The sequence below is a fragment of the Bos indicus genome, chromosome 10, assembly GCF_029378745.1.
Source record: "Bos indicus isolate NIAB-ARS_2022 breed Sahiwal x Tharparkar chromosome 10, NIAB-ARS_B.indTharparkar_mat_pri_1.0, whole genome shotgun sequence".
NCBI classification, from domain to species: domain Eukaryota; kingdom Metazoa; phylum Chordata; class Mammalia; order Artiodactyla; family Bovidae; genus Bos; species Bos indicus.
In genome coordinates this window covers 38,299,432-38,321,838 of record NC_091769.1, presented here as the reverse complement: position 1 = coordinate 38,321,838, position 22,407 = coordinate 38,299,432, and the positions used below count along the sequence as shown (strand labels likewise).

At 39.7% G+C, this 22,407-nt stretch overlaps 2 protein-coding genes across 5 annotated transcripts in view; both read right to left on the bottom strand.

The window, feature by feature from the left end:
* Positions 1 to 34: 34 nt before the first annotated feature.
* CCNDBP1 (cyclin D1 binding protein 1) lies at positions 35 to 10,409 on the bottom strand. 2 transcript variants are annotated; one of them, XM_019968623.2, is made up of 11 exons: positions 10,183 to 10,409; positions 9,950 to 10,009; positions 9,536 to 9,615; positions 7,726 to 7,807; positions 6,642 to 6,738; positions 6,396 to 6,463; positions 5,738 to 5,814; positions 5,107 to 5,384; positions 3,785 to 3,845; positions 1,582 to 1,628; positions 35 to 1,325 (listed from the first exon to the last, which is right to left on the bottom strand). In XM_019968623.2, the coding sequence occupies exons 1-11, from the start codon at positions 10,289 to 10,291 to the stop codon at positions 1,211 to 1,213; spliced, it is 1,074 nt and encodes a 357-aa protein (XP_019824182.2). In that variant the 5' UTR covers positions 10,292 to 10,409; the 3' UTR covers positions 35 to 1,210. The 2 variants fall into 2 exon arrangements, with proteins under 2 accessions (XP_019824182.2, XP_019824181.2); XM_019968622.2 differs by having other exon boundaries at positions 6,396 to 6,466; positions 10,183 to 10,408.
* An 84-nt stretch (positions 10,410 to 10,493) lies between these two features.
* Positions 10,494 to 22,407, bottom strand: part of TMEM62 (transmembrane protein 62) — a 34,911-nt gene continuing 22,997 nt past the window's right edge. The window contains exons 10-14 of one of the 3 annotated variants that reach the window (XM_070797379.1): positions 20,688 to 20,727; positions 20,159 to 20,243; positions 15,846 to 15,950; positions 14,285 to 14,403; positions 10,494 to 11,346 (exon numbers count right to left, since the gene is read on the bottom strand). In XM_070797379.1, the coding sequence (XP_070653480.1) occupies positions 11,020 to 11,346; positions 14,285 to 14,403; positions 15,846 to 15,950; positions 20,159 to 20,243; positions 20,688 to 20,727 (676 nt within the window). In that variant the 3' untranslated portion in view covers positions 10,494 to 11,019. The remainder of the gene's footprint in view (positions 11,347 to 14,284; positions 14,404 to 15,845; positions 15,951 to 20,158; positions 20,244 to 20,687; positions 20,728 to 22,407) is intronic. The other 2 variants (XM_019968620.2, XM_070797378.1) reach the window with 2 other exon arrangements.

Sequence of the window (22,407 nt, the reverse complement as noted above, 5' to 3'; positions counted from 1 at the left end):
CGGAGCTTGTTGACCTAAAAAATGAAACAGCCAGTTATTTTACCAGCAAAAGGGATTTATTTGGGAACAACAAACAACTGCAATTAGTGTCAAGCCAGCTATAGTAAAAGCCACAGCTAAGTCCCACAAACAGAGGGAAAGGGAGGAAGTTGGGAGCAGTTGTTTTGAACAAAATTTCATGGAGGAAAGCGAGAGTTCAGGGTGATGAGGGGTTCTCATTAGCTTAGTAGCTAGGGTCAATTTCCTGTAGGAGATAAAATGTACACCATTCCTATCTATAATTGACAATCCTTCCTGTTATTTACCTAGAGTAACACTGTGTGAGAGCTCCTCCTTCTGGCCTCTCGATTCCATTTTAAATAAGGTTTCACTTTATTAATTTTCCAGCTTCCCAGGTGGCACTAGCAGTAAAGAAACTGCCTGCCAATGCAGGAGATATAAGAGACTCAGGTTTGATCTCTGGGTTGGGAAGATCCCCTGGAAAAGGAAATGGCAAAGCACTCTAGTACTCTTGCCTAGAAAATCACTAAGACAGAGGAGCCTGGCAGACTACAGTCTATGGGGTCGCAGAGTCAGACGTGACTGAGCAACTAACACACTTAATAATTTTCACAAGCTCAGTACCAACAGAACTCTCTTCTGTGTGCTCAGTTGTGAGGCTCCTCTGTCCATGGAATTTTTCAGGCAAGAATACTGGAGTGGGTTGCCATTTCCTTCTCCAGTAGATCTTCCCAACCCAGGGAGTGAACCTCGTCTCCTGCATTGCAGGCAGATTCTTTACCACTGAGCCATTGGGGAAGCCCTTCAATACCAATACAGTAATGGAACAAACTGGAATAACATTCAAAAGAACTTGCTGGTAAGAATAATTATATTCAGTAACATGCTAAAGTATATCTTTGACAATGACACATTTTATTGAATAGGGAATAAGGCAGCTTCCCCAGGGATCTCTGAGAGGCAACTCAATAACAAAAACTCATGTAATTGTCTTTTGTATCTAGCACAGAAAAATATATCATACTCATATGGTTTATAAATAATTGCCAGTTTGGCCTAATCACCAAACTTTGGTAATTGTGTCTCTTAGTAAGTATAGATAGGAACTCCCTTCCAATCCAGAAAGCATCCTAGCTCCATTCTAAAAGCAGACATCAGAGCTCGGCTGTGACAGTAAGAAAGAGAAGACAGTTCAAAGGAGCCTGAAAATTCATGATTCAACTTCATTCTGAGTGAGTTCTTTGATTCTGTTCATGCAATGATCAACAGCATTAATAAGTAAAGGAATCCAACTATCTTCTGGCTGTGGGGTCACATGACTTGCTCTGCAAATGCAATGGGAAAAAGAGAAGTTAAATTTATTATACTGTCAAGGAAAAGACCTATCCTCAAAAGGGAGCACAGGGAAAACTACAGTAAAAGACGGCAAGTTTCTCTGCAGCAACTCAGCTGCTCCATAAACAAAGCTGAAAAAAAACACTACAATCACTTTCTACTCTTTGAAATGGGGGTTTGGGAGTTGAGAATGGCTGTACAGGCTTATTCTCAAAAAGCTATTTGGGGATAAGTCTTCATACTCACTTTGTTATTTCGAGTGCCTTCTTTAAAACAGATGCAAGTTTTGCAGACTAGAAAAAAAAAGAAACAAGAGAAGTTACTCACCCTGAGCCTTACCACAAAAAGGGAAGGAGAGGAGACTTCCCTGGAGGTCCAGCGGCTGGGACTCTGAGCTCCCAGTGCAGGGGGCCTGGGTTCAATCCCTGGTCAGGAAGTAGACCCCACAGGCCACAACTAAAAGATCCTGCATGCCACAACAAAGACGGAAGATACTTCGGGGTGCAGCTAAAACTCAGCACAGCCAAACAAATAAAACAAATATTTAGGGGGAAAAAAAGGAAAGGAGGAAAAAAACGGAAAGGAGGAAAAAAGGGGAGGGGGGAGAAGAGCTAAAATATTTTACTTGAATATTAAAATATTTAATACTTTAGCTCTCTTCCCCCACTTTTTTTTCACATTCGCTTTTTAAAAACTGACTTAATAAACATCTTTAGCAATTCATCATGTCAGTTACCCTAGAAACAATTTTAAGGAATGCATGGTACATTGGTTGCATTCATACATCCTCACGTTATTTTGTCACTGGTATTCTTAAAATTCGTAAGTTTAAAAAAAAAAAAAAAAACAGTTGTTTCTGCTATACATATCCTGAACTATCAGCAGAGCTGGGACAAGAAGTCATTTTTTTAAAAGTGAAAGTGAGAAAAAAGGAAGGAGCAAAGTTAAAATATTACAGTATTTTAATACTCAAGTAATACCAAGTCATTAAAAAAAAAACCTTGGAGGAAACAATCAAAAACAAAAATGTTGATTAGGTGGCAGGATCATGGACTCTTTTCTATTTAGCAAAATCTTATTAATACTGCTGCCATAGCATCTTTATAAGCTTTTTTATATTTAAATTTTTTTTAAAGAAAACAAAAAAAGGAAAAATATAACCTAAATTTGTCCTAACTGCTGATAGTTTAGGATATACACAGCAGAAACAACTGGGTTTTTTTTAAAAACTTAATATTTTAAGAATGCCAATAACAAGATAACATGAGGATGTATGTATCCTACCAATATACCATTCATTCCTTAAAACTGCTTTTAGGTAACTGACATGGCGTATTACTAAGGATGTCTATTTCTTCAGAAGTCAATTTTTTAAAAGTGAATGTGAAAAAAAAGTTAATGTCCAAAAAGATCCTAATTCTACTCCAAGGTGTTTCCACATTGTGAAGATACATTTGATGACTCTATTAATAATTTCCACAATCTAATTTACCAAATATTATTAGGATTGATACATCTGATGGTAAAATATAAGCTATCGGCAATTGTACTTCTCTTTCCAATAAAATGAGACATAATAACTTAAAGTTTATAAAAAACAAGAGAACAGAACTCTAGCACAGGACCTAGGACTTCAAAGAAAACAATAAAATCAGATTTTTATAAACAGCTTAACCCTTCATGACCACTTATGGTTAGATCACATAATATATCGATATTAGAATAGAGAATAGATATAGAATTAGAATAGATATTAAATATATTCTAATATTTTGTATTATAGAATTCTCTATTCAGTTCAGTTCAGTTCAGTCACTCAGTTGTGTCCAACTCTTTGCTGAGAATACTCTAATAGAGTATTCATCTATTTTGGCCTATACTGGAAATTAGAAACTTGTAATTTCACGTTGAAAGACTCCCAAAGCACTGTACTAATTAAGACTTTCTCTCAAGGCATGGTTTTCTAAGGTCTTTGGGTGCGTGCATGCTAAGTCACTTCAGCTGTGTCTGACTCTTTGCGACCCTACAGACTGTGGCCCACCAGGCTTCTCCATCCATGGGATTCTCCAAGCAACAATATTGGTGTGGGTTGCCATGCCCACCTCCAAAGGATCTTCCTGACCCAGGGATCAGACTATGTCTCAAGTCTCCCACACAGGCAGGTGCATTCTTTACCGCTAGCACCACCAAGGAAGCCCCTCTAAGGTCTTTGGGTTTTTCTTAACAATTACCCGAGTGGTTATGGAAGAGACAATACTATCAGAGCTCATTGCTGTCAGAATTCAAATTCAATAAATATTTATCAAGCACAAACACATGGTGACTTTACTACCATACTTACATCCAAGTGTAACAGATAAACATATTACCCACAGTTTAAGGAAATACCAGTGATTACTGAAATTCTACCAATCAGGTCTGCAGCTATTCCCTCAAAGCCAGTACTTACATTGATTTGCACAGTCAAAGGGCACACAGGTGGGTAAATGCTCAGAGCCAAATCATCCACACTAAAGGGAGAAAGAAAAAATAACCATTAACCAAGAAGGAACAAAGCTCAACTAGGTGGTCTCCAGGACACAACTAAGGATGCAACGAGTGAGGAAATAATTCCCAGAAATGCATCAGTTCCTTAAACTGGGCAACCAAGAAATAACCAATTCAACTGGTATTTATGGAACACATACATACCCTGTTTTACTAAGAAGCTGAGGGTGGGGGGAACTCCCTTGACCAGTAGGATGGGACATTATTAATTCATTTGAAAATGTTTGGATCTGAAACCATAAGTTTAATAACTGCTATTGCCAGGGTTCATCCCTGAATGCCATTAAAGTAGGTACCACTTTTAATCAAGCAATCAAGTTAGTGCTGTACCACCAAAAACAGGACAGACTAATACCATGTGCCTCTCCCGTATGATGCAATGAAAAGCATGAAACGCTCAACTTAGTGATATTCTTGCTAAAAACGTTTAACCTGAATATAATTACGAGAAAACAACCACATGAATCCAGATTGCTGGATATTTTACAACGCAACTGACTTGGATTCTTTAAAAATGTCAAGAAAATTAAAAAAAATTTTTAATGTCAATGACAAAAAAAGCTAAAAAAGGACAGGGACTGTTTTAGTTGCAAGATACCAAAGAGAAGACAACCAAATGCAGTATGACCCCTTGACAGAATCCTGAATTAAAAAAACAAACAAACAAAAAAGCTATAGAAGACGTTTTAGACACAATTTGGGAAATCTGAATATTAGATACTATTATTATATTCAGTATAATCTTTATCATCAGGGAATGGCAAACCACTCCAGTATTCTTGCCTGGAGAATTCCATGGACAGAGGAACCTGGCAGGCTACTGTCCACAGGGTTGCAAGACACAAACACATATTCAATGTAAATTTCTTCAATGTAATACTAAGAGTAAAACTGTTCTTAGGAAATACATGCTGAAATATTCAGAGAAAAACATCACTGATGTCTGCAACTTACTCACGAATGGTTCAGGGATAAAAAGAGCACATCTATTTCAGTTTTTAAAAAGGCACATCTAATTACAGAGAAATAAACCAATACAGAAAAAAAAAGTGAACAACAGGTGAACCTAGACGGAAGCACAGGTACTCACTATAATACTTTTTAACCCTTCCGGCAGGTGTGAAAACTTTCAAAACAAAAAGATGGGGAAAAACCTTCAGGTGACAGCACAAGTTGAGATCAGAATGCTGCTGCTGGCATGTTTTGAGTGGAGGTCACGCTTACCTAGGGCTGATCTCATCAGAAATGTCCACAATGTCATCCAGCTGGGCCACCTGATCCTTCTTCCCGTTCTCTGCCACTGACAACCGGATTTTCTTCAGGCAGGCTTTAGATGCTCTTGCCAGGGCAAGGCATGGGATTATGAGCTCCTGGTCTTCCTCTGACCAATATGAGTCCCGATTGTTTGGACATCCCAATATATCCTCATCAACATGGTTATCAGAGCTGTCCTCCTCAATGTCATTCAAGAGGCCACAATAAGGGTCACATTCTTCCACAGCCTAAGATACAACAGGATATATGTGAATGCCAGGAAAAAAAAAAAAAAGTATTAATACTTTTAGCATCATATCTGAGTTGTCCCCAAACTTCAGCCAGCTATTTCCCTAAATGGCTACAGAGCTGAATCACCTCACACATGCTGTTCTAACTCTCCTAGTACAGCAATGGAACAGAGAGGAATGGTACAAATTAAACCCCCACATGGGGCGGGGGGAGATGGGAGATGGAGGATGGGAGTGAGGGGGGACCCACGTGGTCCACGCTTGACACATCTTCTCTCTTTAAAACCAATCCTCATCTACTAGACACAGAGTGGCCTTCCAATGACCATCAAAGAAAGAGGTCCTCTCACCTGCTCCATCTCCTCATGTGCATCCTTCACAAGATCCACACTCTTTGTCAGCACTGAAAGGGCTGCAGCTTTGTTATCTATGAGTGAAGAATGAGAAGCACTACAGTTAGTGGAGAATCCCAACAATTCTGGAGTCTGCAAAAAGCAACAGTGTTCTCATCTGAAGGGAGTGCCAAGGACAGTGAACAAGGGCAGCAGTTGAATGTAAAATTCTTCTCATATACATCCTCTGGGTGCCCAGACAGGGGGCTAAAAAGCTTTCTGTCATTCACCATAGGAAGAAATACAATAGTCACATGATGTTTCTCAGCATGGTACCCCTGGATGACCACTGCTCTTGGCCTAGCAGGCTCTACCCCATAACCGCTTCAGAGTCCCCAGAATACTGCCCCTGGGGCAGGACCAGAAGAGAAAACCACATCTGTTCAACAGGAGACAGAGCCACAGCCAAAGGGTGTTTGAGTTTAGAAATTACGTGAACTAAAAAGACTGGCAAAAAGAATTAATACCTATATTTTCATGTTGGTGATAAACTAGACCTATTTCACTAAGTTCTTTACGTAAGTAAAAATACATACTACTACAAAACTGGCAGCTAGATGTGAGGTCTGTCAGCTTTGGCCAGCAGAGTCAACATCTACTTTCCACTCTCACCCACCTTTTGGGATCTGAGGTACATGTTGGCAAGCATCCCAGACACTGTTGTAGGAAATCAGGTTCTCAGGGCTGCTGAAAGAAATCAATAAGGATATATCAATAACCTGGGTTCCTGTTTCCTTCAAAGGTCCTTCCTGCTGGGTCATTAATCTCAGTTATCAGTAACTTTGCTGTTAAAATGACTTTTTCCCCCCTCCCAGAAGCAAAGAACCCCATTACCCAATAACTCCAGCTGTGGCATCCCTACCTCTGAGCTGGATTGATGTAAAGTGCTTCCACAAGCTGAGCCATGTCATCCACGATGTCCAGAGTGGCGCTCCGCACCAGCTTTCGCAGGGTGATGCCTATAGCCAGACCCAAAGACTAAGCAGCCTGTCCATCTTTCCAGAAGTCTGGAAAGTCTTCCCAAGAATCTAAGCCCTACAGAATTTGAGGTAATGTGCACCCACATGCTTTAACCAGAGTGCCAACACAAAACCCAGGTCTTATGTGTATCCCCATGTCATTTGCTTGCTCCTCCCACCATTCCTTAGTGGTATTTTCCAAAAGAGATCTGGAACAAAATTGTTCCATGACGGCTTGTATTCATTCATTAAAAAGTAGTTTCTTGGGACTTTCCTGGTGGTCCAGTGGCTAAGACTCTACGCTGCCAATGCAGGGGCCAGGGTTCAGTCTCTGGTCAGGTAACTAGATCCTACATGCCACGACTTAAGAGTTCACGTGCTGCAACTAAAGACCCTGCATGCCGTAACAAAGACTGAAGAGCACGCCTGCCGCAACTGAGACCTGGCACAGCCAAATAAATAAAATAATAAATATTTTTTAAAATAGTGATTTCTTGACATTTGTGGATAAAACACTTCAAGTTTAAACCACATGAGTAACCCTGAAGCTCCATGAGACAGGTATTCATTTATAATTGTAACCTGATAATAATCAAGACACGAAGATACAGGCAGAGCTGGAGGCCACTTGGTAACCTATAAGGGAGCTCAGAAACAGCATGTGATGAGGAGGAGGAGCCTGGGGATGGCACTGATAACCAAGTAGTATCTGTGGTGATTATAATCCATTAGAGATGGATAAGCCAGTGAGAATTAAAAATGTTAAGAGTGGGTAAGGCAGGGGACATGAGAACACAGTATCTGAACTTTAGCACAAAGGCTTACTTATGGAGATCACTTATATAACTACCTTTGACTGCACTTAATGGGAGAAAGTTATATTACATGATCAAATCGAGGAAAAGGTAAAATTCTCAGGACATAAGCTGTCACATTAGTAAAGATCTACCCCATAAACTGAACACGTATGTGTATGGAGTGGCTTACCCTGATCCTTGGGAAACAAATAGTACACCCCAATAATTGCCTTGATGGCAGCATGCACTTGTTCACAGAACCTCTGGGTTTCCTATGAGATGACAAGCCAATTTCAGAAAGAAAAAAAGAAATAGATTAGATCAATGTGGTCAAGCCATCTACAGGGGAAAAGAGCAGACACCTGTACAGCATCATCAAACATTTTCTGAAGTCCTATTATGTATCAGGCCCTGTGCTGTTCTCATCACATACCAGGGAGGAGTTAGCTGGATACCAGATACTGAGCAGAAACTCAGTAAGACAAGAAAAAACTGTAGGAAAAACATCCCTGATACTCTATATCCCAAGATATCTGTGATCAGCTTTGAGATATTCACCATATCTTAGACCAGGAGTTGGCAAACTAGAGCTCAAGGGCGAAATCAGGCTCACTGCCAGTTTTTGCAAATAAAATGTTTCTGGGACACAGCCACACTCATGCATTTACATATTGTCTATAATAGTATTCGCACTACAGAGGCAGAGTGGAGTAGCTGGACTGCAAAGCCTAAAATGTTTACTATTTGTCCCTTTACGGAAAAGTTGTCAGCGCTATCTTAGACCATTAACCAGTTGTCTATCTCTCTGCCTCTGTCTGTCTCTAACAGAATCTCAGTATACCTAAATGAAATCAGCATGTACTCTACAATGCTCAATGTTGACTATTTTCCTTCTAGGTAGTCACTGGCTTTTTCTTATCTTCCTTGTCCTCACTGCTCTGCTAAATTTCAAGCCAGTGCTACGCAAAATGTGATCTACAGATTGGTGCCAGTCCATAAATGATCTGTTACCAGTCTGAGATGGATAGGTACAAAGATTGAGAGTACTTAGAAACTTTTATGCCAATTTGACATTGTTTCAACATCCAAACATATAATTTTTGTAAAAATACCACGTTGTAAGGACTGGAATTAAAAAAAAAAAAAAAAAAACCCATTCTTTGGCAGAATTAATGTGCTGAGATCCTAAGAAAGCAATTGTGATTCAAATATATATAATTCATATAAAGCTATATTCTAATTTTTCATCTATGAAAAAACCACTGTCCTGAGCATGTACAGAGTAATCAAACTGACCAAAATAAAAGACAAAGATAAAATATTAAAAGCAACAAGGGAAAAGTGACAAATAACATACAAGAGAACTCCCATAAGGTTACCAGCTGATTTCTCAACAGAAACACTTATTACTTGTGTAAAAAGAAGCCATATGCACTTAAGTGTGAATATGCATAGGATATATATGGAATAATACAAAAGGAACCAGAGACAGGAGATATAAACTTTTTAGCACATTTAACTTTGATACCTTTTGAACCTTATACTGTCTACATTATTAAAATTAAGTATAAAAATAATTCAGTACAAAAGAGTATTATGTAGTATAATAGAAAAGGTATCAGATGGAACCTAATTTAAGTCCTAGCTCCACTACTTATCTAGCTTAAACTGAGCCTCTGAGCCTGTCTGTTCATCTGTCAGAAAGGGATCATGTATGTGAAAACACTTAGCAAATAGAAAGTACTTTTAAAAATGTCAGAAAGGAAGTAACCAGGATGAACCTCAGAATGAACCAATATTTAGAAGAGCCATCTACCCCATGACAACTACTGCATCTGACAATTTGATTTTCAGAACAATCCTGTGGTGTGAGAACCTTCATCTTACTCGACAGATGAGGAAATTAAATCCCCAGATTTGAGTGTAAAAGGTGGAAAGAAAATGAGAGGTTTCCTAAGGAATACTGAGCAGCACAAGAATTCTAGAAAAGTGAAGCCCACCTGTGGAGATGGCAGTGGAAGTCGAGAGAAGGCTACGGTCAGAGTCGTGGCTTCCCTTGACACTGTCACAGCTGCCTCATCTGGTGGGGGGGCGGGGGGTGACAGAGCAGGTGGCAAGAGCCAATATGTTAGTGCCAAATGGACAAGGCTGCAACGGCTGCACGGACTTTGAAGATAATGCGTTCCCTCTCCACCCATGCCCACTGAGACGTCTCAAAAACACCTCCAAAAACCAGTGTTTTATATTTCAACCTCGAAGGTACCAAGGATAGGTAAGGAAGAGTATCCCCGCAGAGAGGCTGGGGGTGGGGGGGGAGGTACGGGGCGGGGGGAGGTACGGGGGGGCGGGGAGCAGGAAGGAAAGGAGTAGGGAAGAGATGAGAGACAGCAGTCACCAATAGGAGAAGCACTCACTGAATCTTCTCCAAAAGGCCTCCCGATCAAACTCCTTGGTGGTTTCCTGGGCTTCGCCGACTAGTGGGTGCGGGGTGTGGGCCGGGCGGCGACAAACGAAAGAGCACAGGTAAGCAGAAAGACCTCCCGGCCCCACCTCCTCCGCCCGGACCCGGCGCCGCGGCCGCCAAGGCCTGGCCCCTTCCCACCCAAGTCCGCCCCTGCGGTCGCCCGTCCCCACTACGTCAGCTCACCCCGCACTCCAGGAAGCAGCTGCCGCAGCTCCCCGGCTAAGTGCCGAAGCTGTTCCAGAGGCGGATCCAAGGTGGCGTCTGGGGCTGCAGATACAGCTGCGCTCTCCATCCCAGTACCGCGTTAGGAGCCAGCGTACTAAGCACCCACAACAGCTTCCGGAGCCGCACTGCTATCGCAGCTCCTCTTCCAGGCCAAGGTCTCGCTTCCGGCAACAACCTGTCCCGCCCCGGAAACCCAGTCACGCCCCTTCCGCTCTCAAAAGCTCCGCCTCACTCCCGCTCCTAGCGACACAGGCAAGACCCAGACGGAGTTGTTTCCTATTCATCATTCATTTATTGGTATTTGATTAGTTGAAAACACCCCCGACTGAGGAAGCAGAGAGCCCATAATCCTGTTGAAAAAAGGACTAGGAACTAATAAAGGGTAGTCAGGGTCAGGTCCAAGATTGCACGTTCCCTGTCCCTAAAGTGGCCTCCTTACAGGCTGCCAAGTTCCAAACACTGTGCTAGGTACTTTACATGAGGTATCTAAAAAACACTGAGTGGGCCTCAGATACTCCCATATCCGCCAGCCCCTGCTCTGTGGATCTCCTAGATAAAAGCTTTCTCTTCACAAAAGTAAATCAACCCTTTACCTTCTTGGGGAAGGAAGGAATCATGGCATTATATAGAGAATTTTCTGCAGTCCATTCTGCAAGAATCAGTAGTAGGTAATCCCCCCAACTCCCAGGTGTCCAAAGAACAGCAGCTCCCTGAAGTTTGCCCACCAATACTGGCCTTTCGCCTGCTGCTGAGGCAGAGGCCTGGGCTACAGAGGTGGATGAGGAAATACAGACTTCAGGAGCTCAAGTGGCTTTTTAACTGCACTATGAAGGTTCCAAGCTCAGCAGCGTTCAGTGTCCAAACACAACGAATGAGAACAGGTGTCACCAGTGTCAACCAGGTCCGTAAAGGGGAGAATAATAAAGCTAGAGTGCCATATGTCACATGAAGAAAGTAGCAGGAATAAATATGCCAGATGTACAGCAGTAACATAAGTAGGTGAACAGGTATAATTTTCAAGTATTTTCCTTGACGGAGATGAGACCTGAAGCTGTGACCAAAGCACCGCTGCAGCAAAATCCAACACACGTAAACCATCAAGGGGATGTTAAAAAACACCAGCTGGAAAGAACAGAACAGAACCATTAGCTTACTAAGCCCTGGTGGGGTCAGGTCTCACTAACACATTATTGGTGGCTACTAAAAATATGTTGCTTTCTCTCATTAACTGATACTTTATGCTTTAATCACACTTGTGTGGTTAGTTGTTTATTTGCCTGCATCCTTTTGTTCATCTTAAAAGGCAAGTGTCATTTCATTTCTGTTGAAGCTCTCAAATGTTTAAGTTTAGAAATGAATATATATGTTTATGTACAAACACACACACACATATATACAGTACTCTTTTTTTTTTTTTTGGCAGAGAGGGGGGAACTTGGATATCAGTATTTTTTCTTTACTTTGCATTTGTAATTCAAGTAATATAATGAATACTAGAATACAAACTAGAAGATTTAAGATTATAATCCAACCATAACTACAATATGAGTTTTCATTCACCAAATAATTATTGAGCACTCATTATGTGGCAGGCACTGTGCAAGGCTCTAGGCAAGGGACACACTGATGAACAAGTCAGAAAAGATGATTCAGACAGCTTACATTCTAGTACAGAAAAGAGGAAACCCACCCCCCAAAAAAGAGGAGGGGGAAGATAATTACAGATGGTGATAAATTCAATGAAGAAAATAACTGGTTACAGGGCAATGGGAGATGGGCTCTCTGAGGTCTGAAGGACAGAAATGAGTCAGTGGAAAAGCATTCCAGGCAGAAGAACAAATGAAAAGCCCAGAAATGGGCCCATCTCCCGTTACCCTCCTGTTGGCCTGGAACATGATAAGGTAGGTGGAATTTGGGGCAGTCAGCAGGACCCAGATCATGTCACTGATCTGCTTTAAGAGTTTTAAGCTGACAATAGGGAGACAAGAGCAACAACGGGAAGCCAGTTAGGGGGTTACTGCAGTAGCCCAGGCAAGAAATAATTATTGGGGACTTCCCTGGGTCACTGCAAGAATCCACCATGCAGTGCAGGGGATGTGGGTTTGATCCCTGGTTGGGGAACTAAGATCCCATATGCCGTGGAGCAACTAAGCCCGTGCACTGCAACTACCGAGTGCGTGTGCTCCAGAGCCCAAGCACCACAACTAGAGAGCCCACGTGCTGCAAGGAAAGACCCCTCAGGATGCAACGAAGATCCTGCGTGCTGCAGTTAAGACCTGACACAGCCAAATAATTTTTTTTTAATAAATACGATTAGGTAAGAATGGTGGTAATAGTGACAGAGAAAAGACATGTATAGTGCTACTTGCTGATGAACTAGATAAAAAGCGTGAGGGAAGGGGAAGAACTTAAGATGCATCCTAGATAATTTATTGAAACTGCGAAGAACTTGGGAGAAACAGGTTTGGGGATACAAATGAAAGGTCCTGTTAGAGGTATATTAAGTTGAGATTCCTGTGAGATATCTAAGGAAGATGCGAAATGCCAGTTGTATACACAGGCACCTGAGGTGCAGAGAAGAAGTCTAGATCAGAGATATAATAGATTTATGAGCTATGGGCCTAGATGATACATAAAATCCATTCTTGGTATACTATTTATTAAAATATGACTGTAAACCCACCTTTTGGTAAAGCTCAGATCTTAGTTGGAATAAGGATGCTCCTGTCAAAGCTATAGTTTTTCCAGTAGTCATATATATGTATGTTAGAGTTGGACCATAAAGAAAGCTGAGCACCAAAGAATTGATGCTTTTGAACTGTGGTGTTGGAGAAGACTCTTGAGAGTCCCTTGGACTGCAAGGAGGTCAAACCAGTCAATCCTAAAAAAATCAGTCCTGGATATTCATTGGAAGGACTGATGTGAAAGCTGAAGCTCCAACACTTTGGCCACCTGATGGCAAAAACTGACTCACTGGAAAAGACCCTGATGCTGGGAAACATTGAAGACAGGAGAAGAAGGGGATGATAGAGGATGAGGTGGTTGGATGGCATCACCGACTTGATGGACATGAGTTTGAGCAAGCTCCAGGGATTGGCGACAGACAGGGAAGCCTGGCGTGCTGCAGTCCATGGGGTTGCAAAGAGAAAGACATGACTGAGGGACTGAACTGAACTGAAGGATGCTCCTGAAAGACAGCCTCCATCTATATAATAGAAAACTGAACTAGACCTGGATCTCATCCCATATGAAATGCTGCTAAACAGAATATTCTGGCTTGTGGTTAGTGTTCACTAGGCAGATCTTCCCTACTTGTCTGTTTCTAATCCTGCAGATCATGCTTTACTGCCCTCTTATGAGGCTGTGAACTCATTTTGAACAATGTTTTTGGATCTCTTATAAAACTTCAGATCATCACCTCAGATTTTGATCCATTAGCCCCATTAGGTAAGAACAATAAATAAATAAATTGTTAGGTAAACAGTTTTCAAACCTGTTTACAGAGATTTGCTACAGGTCTGGGTTTTTTATTTGTGTTTGTTCTAAAGAAATCTCAATCCAAATGTAAACCTAATATATCAGTGTTTTCAGAAACAAATGAACTGCTAAGACAGCTAGAAAGCTTCCACTGGGTAACTCATCCACTTTTCTTGTGTGTCTATTTTTCCTTTCCTCCCTCTGAAATAGTTTCCTTCTTCATTATCATAACCAATTTTGGTTTACCCTGAAGTCTATCATTTATTCTACCATAAGTCTCTTCTTTCACTGTTTGTAGATGAAAAAGCACAGTGAAACAAACAAACAACAAAAACCTCTCTCAACCTCTTATAAACCTTCCTGCCAAAAATTTATTTTAGATGCTTACAAGAGTGGTGGAAGAAAGAGCTTGGAAAGCACTATAAAAACAAATAAAATACCAAATACTAAAGACTGCCCTGCCAGTAGGTTAGGACACATGATCTGTGGTATTTAACTTGGGCTTTTGGATATAATTTGTAATTGTTATGCAATTAGTCCAGCAAAACCAAGATGGTCTTAAATTGTATTTCTGAATTCTTACCTGGAGAATTCCAACTATAAACGTTAAACTGCCTTGTAGGAAATGTCCATCAACAAAGATTCCAAAGGAAAAGCAGCAGCCCAATTTGCCTTTAGTGATTTCACCAACAAACCATGGGCCTGAAAGAGGCAATGGATAGGAAAGGAATTTACATAACTATGATTCTGATTACACATATTCACAAGATACATTTTAGGACTAATGAAGAAATATGAGACTAGTCATCTATAAGCATTTGCTTGCAAAGCTTTTCTTCTCTGTTAATCTCTGTTGTACAATATCCCAGCTAACCAATTATTTGCTCTTTTGCTCCCTATTTCTCTAGATTATAAAATTGCCTAAGTGCTATATCTGGAATAGATTCCAGAAACAGACTGGAGTACATTCACAAATTTTAGAAGATTCTTAACTTTCCTTTAAGAAGCAAAAAGGTACTCCATAGACACTTAATTTTCCAGATAACTGAAATTTACTCCTTTAAGCAATAAGACTTCAAACACTTTAATCATTCTAAAATGTACTTCTTATCTTTCTTATTAATGAATGTATTTTATCCTTTTCTTGCTGACCCACAATCCTTACTTTGTACATCAACTACATACTCAGGGTTAACATGTTCATAGCTTAACTCACTTCTTTATTTTTTCATCTGCAATGCCAGAATGACTTTTCTCTACTCCCTATTATTATTTACTGCTCCTTCTCAATGTGCAGGCTTCTGGAACTACTATATTGTCAAGAATGATTAAGGGACAGTCGGATTTCCCTTCTCAAAATATAATACTATCATTTGCTGGTAAGAGTAGAGTTCAACTTTAAAAAGTCATAGGCAATTTTCTCAGATATATATATATTATATACTCCATTAGATACATCTTAGTTTAAGTGTCAACCTTTACAAATGGAACAACTTCTCTTCTAATGTTTCCCTTTACAGTCAGGAAGCAAATCACTTGCTTTGGTCCTAGTGGAAAACAAGTGTCTGAAACAGCCTCAACCCATCTCCTAACAAGGAAACCAACCTCCAAAGGGGAATCTGCCATAGTTTGTTATACAAAATTGTAAAGAGTCATATTTTTATTTAACTACTTTCTGTTCTCTGGTGGGAGTAACTAATAAGGAAATAAAAGTCCAAAGATGGACTGAAAGTATAAAATATAGACTAAGGATATATTAACTCCTAAATGACTCTTAGTAAGGAACATTCATAAATTCTGACAAAGTAATGAAAGAAATAAAGTGTGGTGAAATAGAGGACAAAGCTTTAATGTGATCAAAGGCTGCTCTGAGGAGATGACATTTAAGCTGAACTTCTATCTTCTATTAAGTTTCTACACAAATACTAATTGTCATGGTCCTCTCAGCACCCTTAAGTTAGCCTGATGTTGATTAAATGTCCTTTAAGTTAGGAAAGGACTGCATTCCCCAAGATCATGCCCCAGGAAATGAAGAAGCCATGTGCCAGTCATTGTGCTCCCCAGAACCTAAATGGCTAATGTTAAGATTCTCAATACATTCTTTGGCAGAATTCTCCACAATGTCAGGTTTCCTAATGACTTACCCAGCACTGTATACAGGGTCAGCAGCAACACAGAATAGTAGGAGATATTTAGTTTGCTCAAGACATGAAGGGAAAATGACATCAAATTTATAAATCCTGGTGGTCCTAAACAGAATAAATTTGAAAACTCCAGTAAACATATTCAAAGTTCAGGTTCTTTAAAATATTTTCTAGAAGACTTCCAATGGCTATCTACTACATCTTCAGCAAATCATTTGTAATATGGATGACATTACTTTAAATCAGCAGTTGCCAGGAATTCTGGTAAGCCATTTCACTTAGAATTACAGAACGTAGGAAGTTCAAAGCAATGGTGTAGTTGCAAGACACACACACACACAAATATTCTATGCTCAAAAAACGATCAAGTCTTTGTTTTCCATGAGACTTAGTATCCGAACGTACAAACTTCCAAAAGTTATATCAAAGTATGTCAAAGGTCACCCAGTGTTTGGGTGCACTACGGCACTATTTACAATAGCTAAGACATGGAAGTAACCTAAATGTGCGCATGCGTGCATGCTCAGCCATGTCTGACTCTTGGCGACCCCACAGACTGTAGCCCACCAGGCTCTTCCACCCATGGAATTTTCAAGGCAAGAATACCAGACTGGGTTGCCATTTCCTATTCCAACACACTATGTATAAGACAAATAATCAATAAGGATTTACTGTATAGCAGTTTGGTTTCAAATTTGGGAAAACAGTACATCAAGGCTGTCTACTGTCACCCTGCTTATCTAACTTCTGTGCAAAGTACATCATGCAAAATGCCAAGCTGGAAGAAGCACAAGTTAGAATCAAGATTGCAGGGAGAAATATCAATAATCTCAGATATGCAGATGACACCACATTTATGGCAGAAAGCGAAGAAGAACTAAAGAGCCTCTTAATGAAGGTTAAAGAAGAGAGTGAAAAAGTTAGCTTAAAACAACTAAGATCATGGTCCCTGATCCCATCACTTCATTGCAAATAGATGGGGAAACAATGGAAACAGTGACAAGACTTTATTTTCTTGGACTCCGAAATCACTGTGAATGGTGACTGCAGCCATGAAATTAAAAGATGCTTGCTCCTTGGAAGAAAAGCTATGACCAACCCAGACAGCATATTAAAAAACAGAGACATTACTTTGCTAACCAACGTCTGTAATCAAAGCTATAGTTTTTCCAGTAGTCATGTACGGATGTGAGAGCTGGACAATAAAAACACTGAGCCCCGAAGAACTGATGCCTTCAAACTGTGGTCCTGGAGAAGACTCTTGAGAGTCCCTTGGACAGCAAGCAGATCAAACTAGTCAATCCTGAAGAAAATCAGTCCTGAATATTCATCAGAAGGACTAATGCTGAAGATGAAGCCCCACTACTGGCCACCTGATGTGAAGAGCCGACTCACTGGAAAAGACCCTGATACTGGGAAAGATTGAAGGCAGGAGGAGAAGGGGACAACAGAGGATGAGATGGTTGGATGGCCTCACCGACTCAATGGACCTGAGTTTGAGCAAGCTCCAGGAGTTGGTGATGGAGAGGGAAGCCTGGCATGCTACAATCCATAGGGTCACAGAGTCGGACATGAGTGAGTGACTGAACAACAACAGCTGTATAGCACGAGGAAATCTACTCAATCTTCTGTGATAACCTACATGAGGAAAGAATCTAGAAAGAATGGATACATGCATATGTATAACTGAACCACTTTGCTGTATACCTGAAATACAACATTATCAATCAAATGAATTTTTTTAAAAACTATATATATATATATCAAAGGCAAATGTCAAAATTTAATCTTAAGTATAAATATCTAAAGTTAACATGAGTATCTGTCCAAATATTCTCTTCCCATATGTGACGCAGCTCTTAATTCAGTTATCCTCTTACTTCAACTGAAAGGGATCTCTAAAAGATCTCTAAATTAACACCTCTTAAAATACAGTGCCAGAAAGCCAAAGCACCAGGTCTTTATTCTGCAGCCACAGACTAGAGCCTCACAGATGCTCAACCCCAGCCAGCCATTTCACTCGTCTGTGGCTGATCATATATCAGTTATCAGAAGACTATGATGGGAAGCTCAGTACACACTGAGCAACACCTGAGGGGAAGCTACTTAAAGGGCCCCAGTGAAAGACAGCCTGATATAAGTAATGGCAGATCTTCCCTAGAAGACCAGCGTGTTCATTTTATACTCATAACACTGTTCAACCCAACAGATAATTACAGACAAAGCCTGACAATGCGTGACCTTTCTCACTTTGTGTGTTGCATACTTACTACTCATTCATCTCTCATTCTAGTCTGGTACTTCTCAAAGTATTGACCTACGTATCCATTCATTATCATTATTTATTTATTTTAAATATATCATTCTTTAGCCTTAGAGGCAGCTATGCTATAAATTTTAAGCAATGATTCTCTACTTTGGCTGTACGTTAGAATAACCTGGGGGAACTTTTAGAAAATACTCATGCCCAAGTCTCACCCTCCAGAGATTCTGATTTAGTTGACCTGGGAAAGAGGGGAGTTGAGGCAGCAACCCAGGGGATTCTAGGCAGCAGGACTGAGAAATACTGCTTTGGACAGAGCCGTGCTTCTCAGCCCTACCACACACTAGAATCATCTGAGGAGCTTTAAAAAATACTGATGCTTAGGTCCTACCCACAGACATTCTGTGTAAGCACTGAAAGTACTGTGTAGACACTGTGATTTTAAAAGTTCCCCAGGACATTCTAAGGTGTAGTCAGATTGAGAAGTGTTGTTTACAGAAAAGAACTGACCTGGAGTCAGACTCTTATTAGCTATAAGACACTAGATAACCTACATTAACTCTGCAGTCCTCAGTTTTCTAGTCTTTAAATGGGAAACAATAATACCTACCTCACAGGATTGTTGTAAGATTAAGATAATGTAAGTAAAAATACGTTGTGAATTTTAAATAACTATACAAAAATACTGGTACTCCCACATGAGGCTGAGGCATCCCTCAAATATTTATTTATTTACATTTTGTGCACTAATGCTTTTTGAACTTTTTCACAGAATTTTTAAAAATATATATAAGCAGGAAAACATTCAGTAGGATATGTATACTAGTGAAAGTGGAGAGTGAAAAAGTTGGCTTAAAGCTCAACATTCAGAAAATGAAGATCATGGCATCCGCTCCCATCACTTCATGGGAAACAGATGGGGAAACAGTGGAAACAGTGTCAGACTTTATTTTTCTGGGCTCCAAAATCACTGCAGATGGTGACTGCAGCCATGAAATTAAAAGACGCTTACTCCCTGGAAGGAAAGTTATGACCAACCTAGATAGCATATTCAAAAGCAGAGACATTACTTTGCCAACAAAGGTCTGTCTAGTCAAGGCTATGGTTTTCCCTGTGGTCATGTATGGATGTGAGAGTTGGACTGTGAAGAAAGCTGAGCACTGAAGAATTGATGCTTTTGAACTGTGGTGTTGGAGAAGACTCTTGAGAGTCCCTTGGACTGCAAGGAGATCCAACCAGTCCATTCTGAAAGAGATCAGCCCTGGGATTTCTTTGGAAGGAATGATGCTAAAGCTGAAACTCCAGTACTTTGGCCACCTCATGCGAAGAGTTGACTCATTGGAAAAGACTCTGATGCTGGGAGGGATTGGGGGCAGGAGGAGAAGGGGACGACAGAGGATGAGATGGCTGGATGGCATCACTGACTCGATGGACGTGAGTCTGAGTGAACTCTGGGAGTTGGTGATGGACAGGGAGGCCTGGCGTGCTGCGATTCATGGGGTCGCAAAGAGTCGGACACGACTGAGCGACTGATCTGATCTGATCTGATCTGATGGTTTAATCTTTACCACAGTCCTCCCCTTCCCCACAATCAGTTCCTGGGATTTCATCCAAGCCAGGAAGGAATAAGGAACACTTACTTCAACAAGTGTCAATATTTATTGTCTGAAATACACAAACTCAGTGCTGGGTGCTGTAGAAAACAGAAAAGAAGTACTGAACAAGAGCTCCTATATTGAGGAACTCGAGTCTGATTGAGGAGAAAATATACACATTTGAAGTTGTGATGTAAACAAGGTGATTGGCTGGTTAAGTACAGAATTAATCCTTAGGAAGGACTCTTGGGATTCAAAGACACAAAAGTTCATTATGACCTGGAAAGGTTGGAGAAAATGGTACAGAAAAGGGGGTTTGAAGTGAGCACGATAGTTTGAAGGATGCACCTCACAGAGTTCAGGCAAAGACAGTCTGCACTGACATTTAGTCAGGAGATTATGGGATGCATGAAAGTAAGGTCTTCTAAGAGTAAAAGGAACCCATGGTGACTAACCTTTATGCTCTGGATATGCTTGATACCGAAAAATAATGAGAATGATGAGCTGGATCAGCACAATCATCACAAATATGACCCGGGCCTGCAGACAAAGAGAAATTAACATGGAACAGACATATGGATACATCTTCAGTTTTTATAAACAGCCCCATTAACACAAACGGAAATGACATCATTAGGAGAAATGACTATATAAGAAAAATATACAGTCAAAGAGAATTGAAAATCTGATGCGGCAAAGAAGATAATTGTAAGTTGCCTCAGCATTTGTCTTTTAAGATTTGGATACCTGGACCAACATTGAAACTAAATAATTTCATACAGTTACATAAAATCAAATTAAAACAGTCCACTTTCAGTGTACTAGGTTAAGCATAATTTGTACTGTTTTATTTAAAATCTTATAAGAGTGTTACAAACTTACGGTTACAGGGGGAGGGCAGAAGCAGGGAAGGGATAGTTAGGTAGTTTGGGATGGACATGTACATACTGCTATATTTAAAGTGGATAACCAACAAAGACCTACTGTATAGCACAGGGAACTCTGCTCAATATTATGTAACAACCTAAATGGAAAAAGAATTTGAAAAAGAATAGATACATGTAAATGTATAACTGAATCACTTTGCTGTACACCTGAAACTATCACAACACTGTTAATCAACTATATTCCAATATAAAATAAAGTTTTTTTAAAAAGTATAAAAGTGAAAAAAACAAACAAACCCAGTATGCAATATACTACAAGCTGAATAAACAGAGACTGCATTTCTTTATGCTTTCTCCACCAGGAAATCACTCACTTGAAGATTAATTCACAGTAAAGAGACATGTAATCTAGGTTCTTGTTCTCCAAGTACGGGCCCCAGGTCATCTCTGGAATCACCTTGAGCCTCTTAGGAATACAGAATCTCAGGCCCCATTTCAGCTCTACTAATCAGAATCAGCCTCTTATTCACATTTCCAAGTGATTCATAAGTACACCAAAGTTTTCAAAGCCTGATCTAGGTGACTACTAAAAATCCCCAAAAGAAAAAATAATTTGTAAAAACGACATGCAAATGCCCATTAGGCATATTTTTTTTTAACGTTCAATCACACAAGTAATAAGCGTAAATTAAAATAATAAGGAATGCACATTAAGTCTGTGAGGATATAAGAGGAGATTAAGCTATCTTTGGGAGGTGAAATGAAGGGGGTTTAAATTTTCTTCTCAACATTGTAGTGCATTTTATGTTAAAACCCAGGAGAGGGAGATCTGAGGAAACTAGACTGTAAATTGCCAAAGATTCTCTGAAAGACAGTTTGACAGTGTATATTAAAAACTAAAAAATAAAAATATTTATTCATTCAAGAAATACTTATTTGAGGGTCTACTTGTGTTAGGCATACCAAAAAGACATTCTTGCACTCATGGGACTTATCTTTTCATGAGGGAGAACAGACCAAAAACAATGAATATAATAAATAATTTTAAAATCTGTGTAATTATATAAATTATATAATAAATAAATGAAGCATGTAGAATAATGTGTCCATTCTTTGATCCAACAATTCCTTTCCAGAAATTTCCAAAAAACTAATAAATGCAGAAACAAGCAATATTTTTGCAGTAGAGGGAATAATTGGACACAAATGCTCAACAATAGGGAAATGGTCAAATAAATTAAAGTATGTCTATGACAATATAATGCAGCCAATAAGCATCATATATAAAACAAATGTGATGTAAGAAAACCATCAAAACAAATTCCTCCATAGAAAAAATCAAATGGAAAGAGAATGAAAAGTATATTACCATTTTATAGTAAAAACTTATATCCAATGTAAATAAGAGAAAAATAAACAAATAGTATTATAATGAGAAATACAATGGTTATAATGGTTAGTGTGATAAAGGAATGATGTGGGGTTCATTATACTTTATTTCTAAATTTTCCAATTTTTCTATATTAAGCATGTATTATTTATGTGGGAAGAAATATTATTTTTGAAATATCCTAATTTAGCACAGTTCCTATAATTCCCTTAGTAATCCTGTTTTATGTCATTACTTAGAACTAGGTTCAGAACAGGTACTACATGTCTGTGTCTCCTCTTCTTTTAATTCAAATCAATTTAAAGTCATTGTATTCTTCTAGACAAATAACTAAACTTTTAATTTGATAAGGTTCTGCTTTCTCATCACATGAGTATATTATTTATGACATCAGACCTACCAAGTCTAGTAAAAACAGATATAATAG

Bases quoted from the DNA above. Each gene is read 5' to 3' on its own strand.
- CCNDBP1 (XM_019968622.2), bottom strand. From the start codon at position 10,291: ATGGAGAGCGCAGCTGTATCTGCAGCCCCAGACGCCACCTTGGATCCG. The intron at 10,010-10,182 runs GTGAGCTGACGT...CGCACCCACTAG, and splicing joins GCTGCTTCCTGGAGTGCGGG to TCGGCGAAGCCCAGGAAACC. The intron at 9,616-9,949 runs GTGAGTGCTTCT...CCCCCCCACCAG, and splicing joins GGCCTTTTGGAGAAGATTCA to ATGAGGCAGCTGTGACAGTG.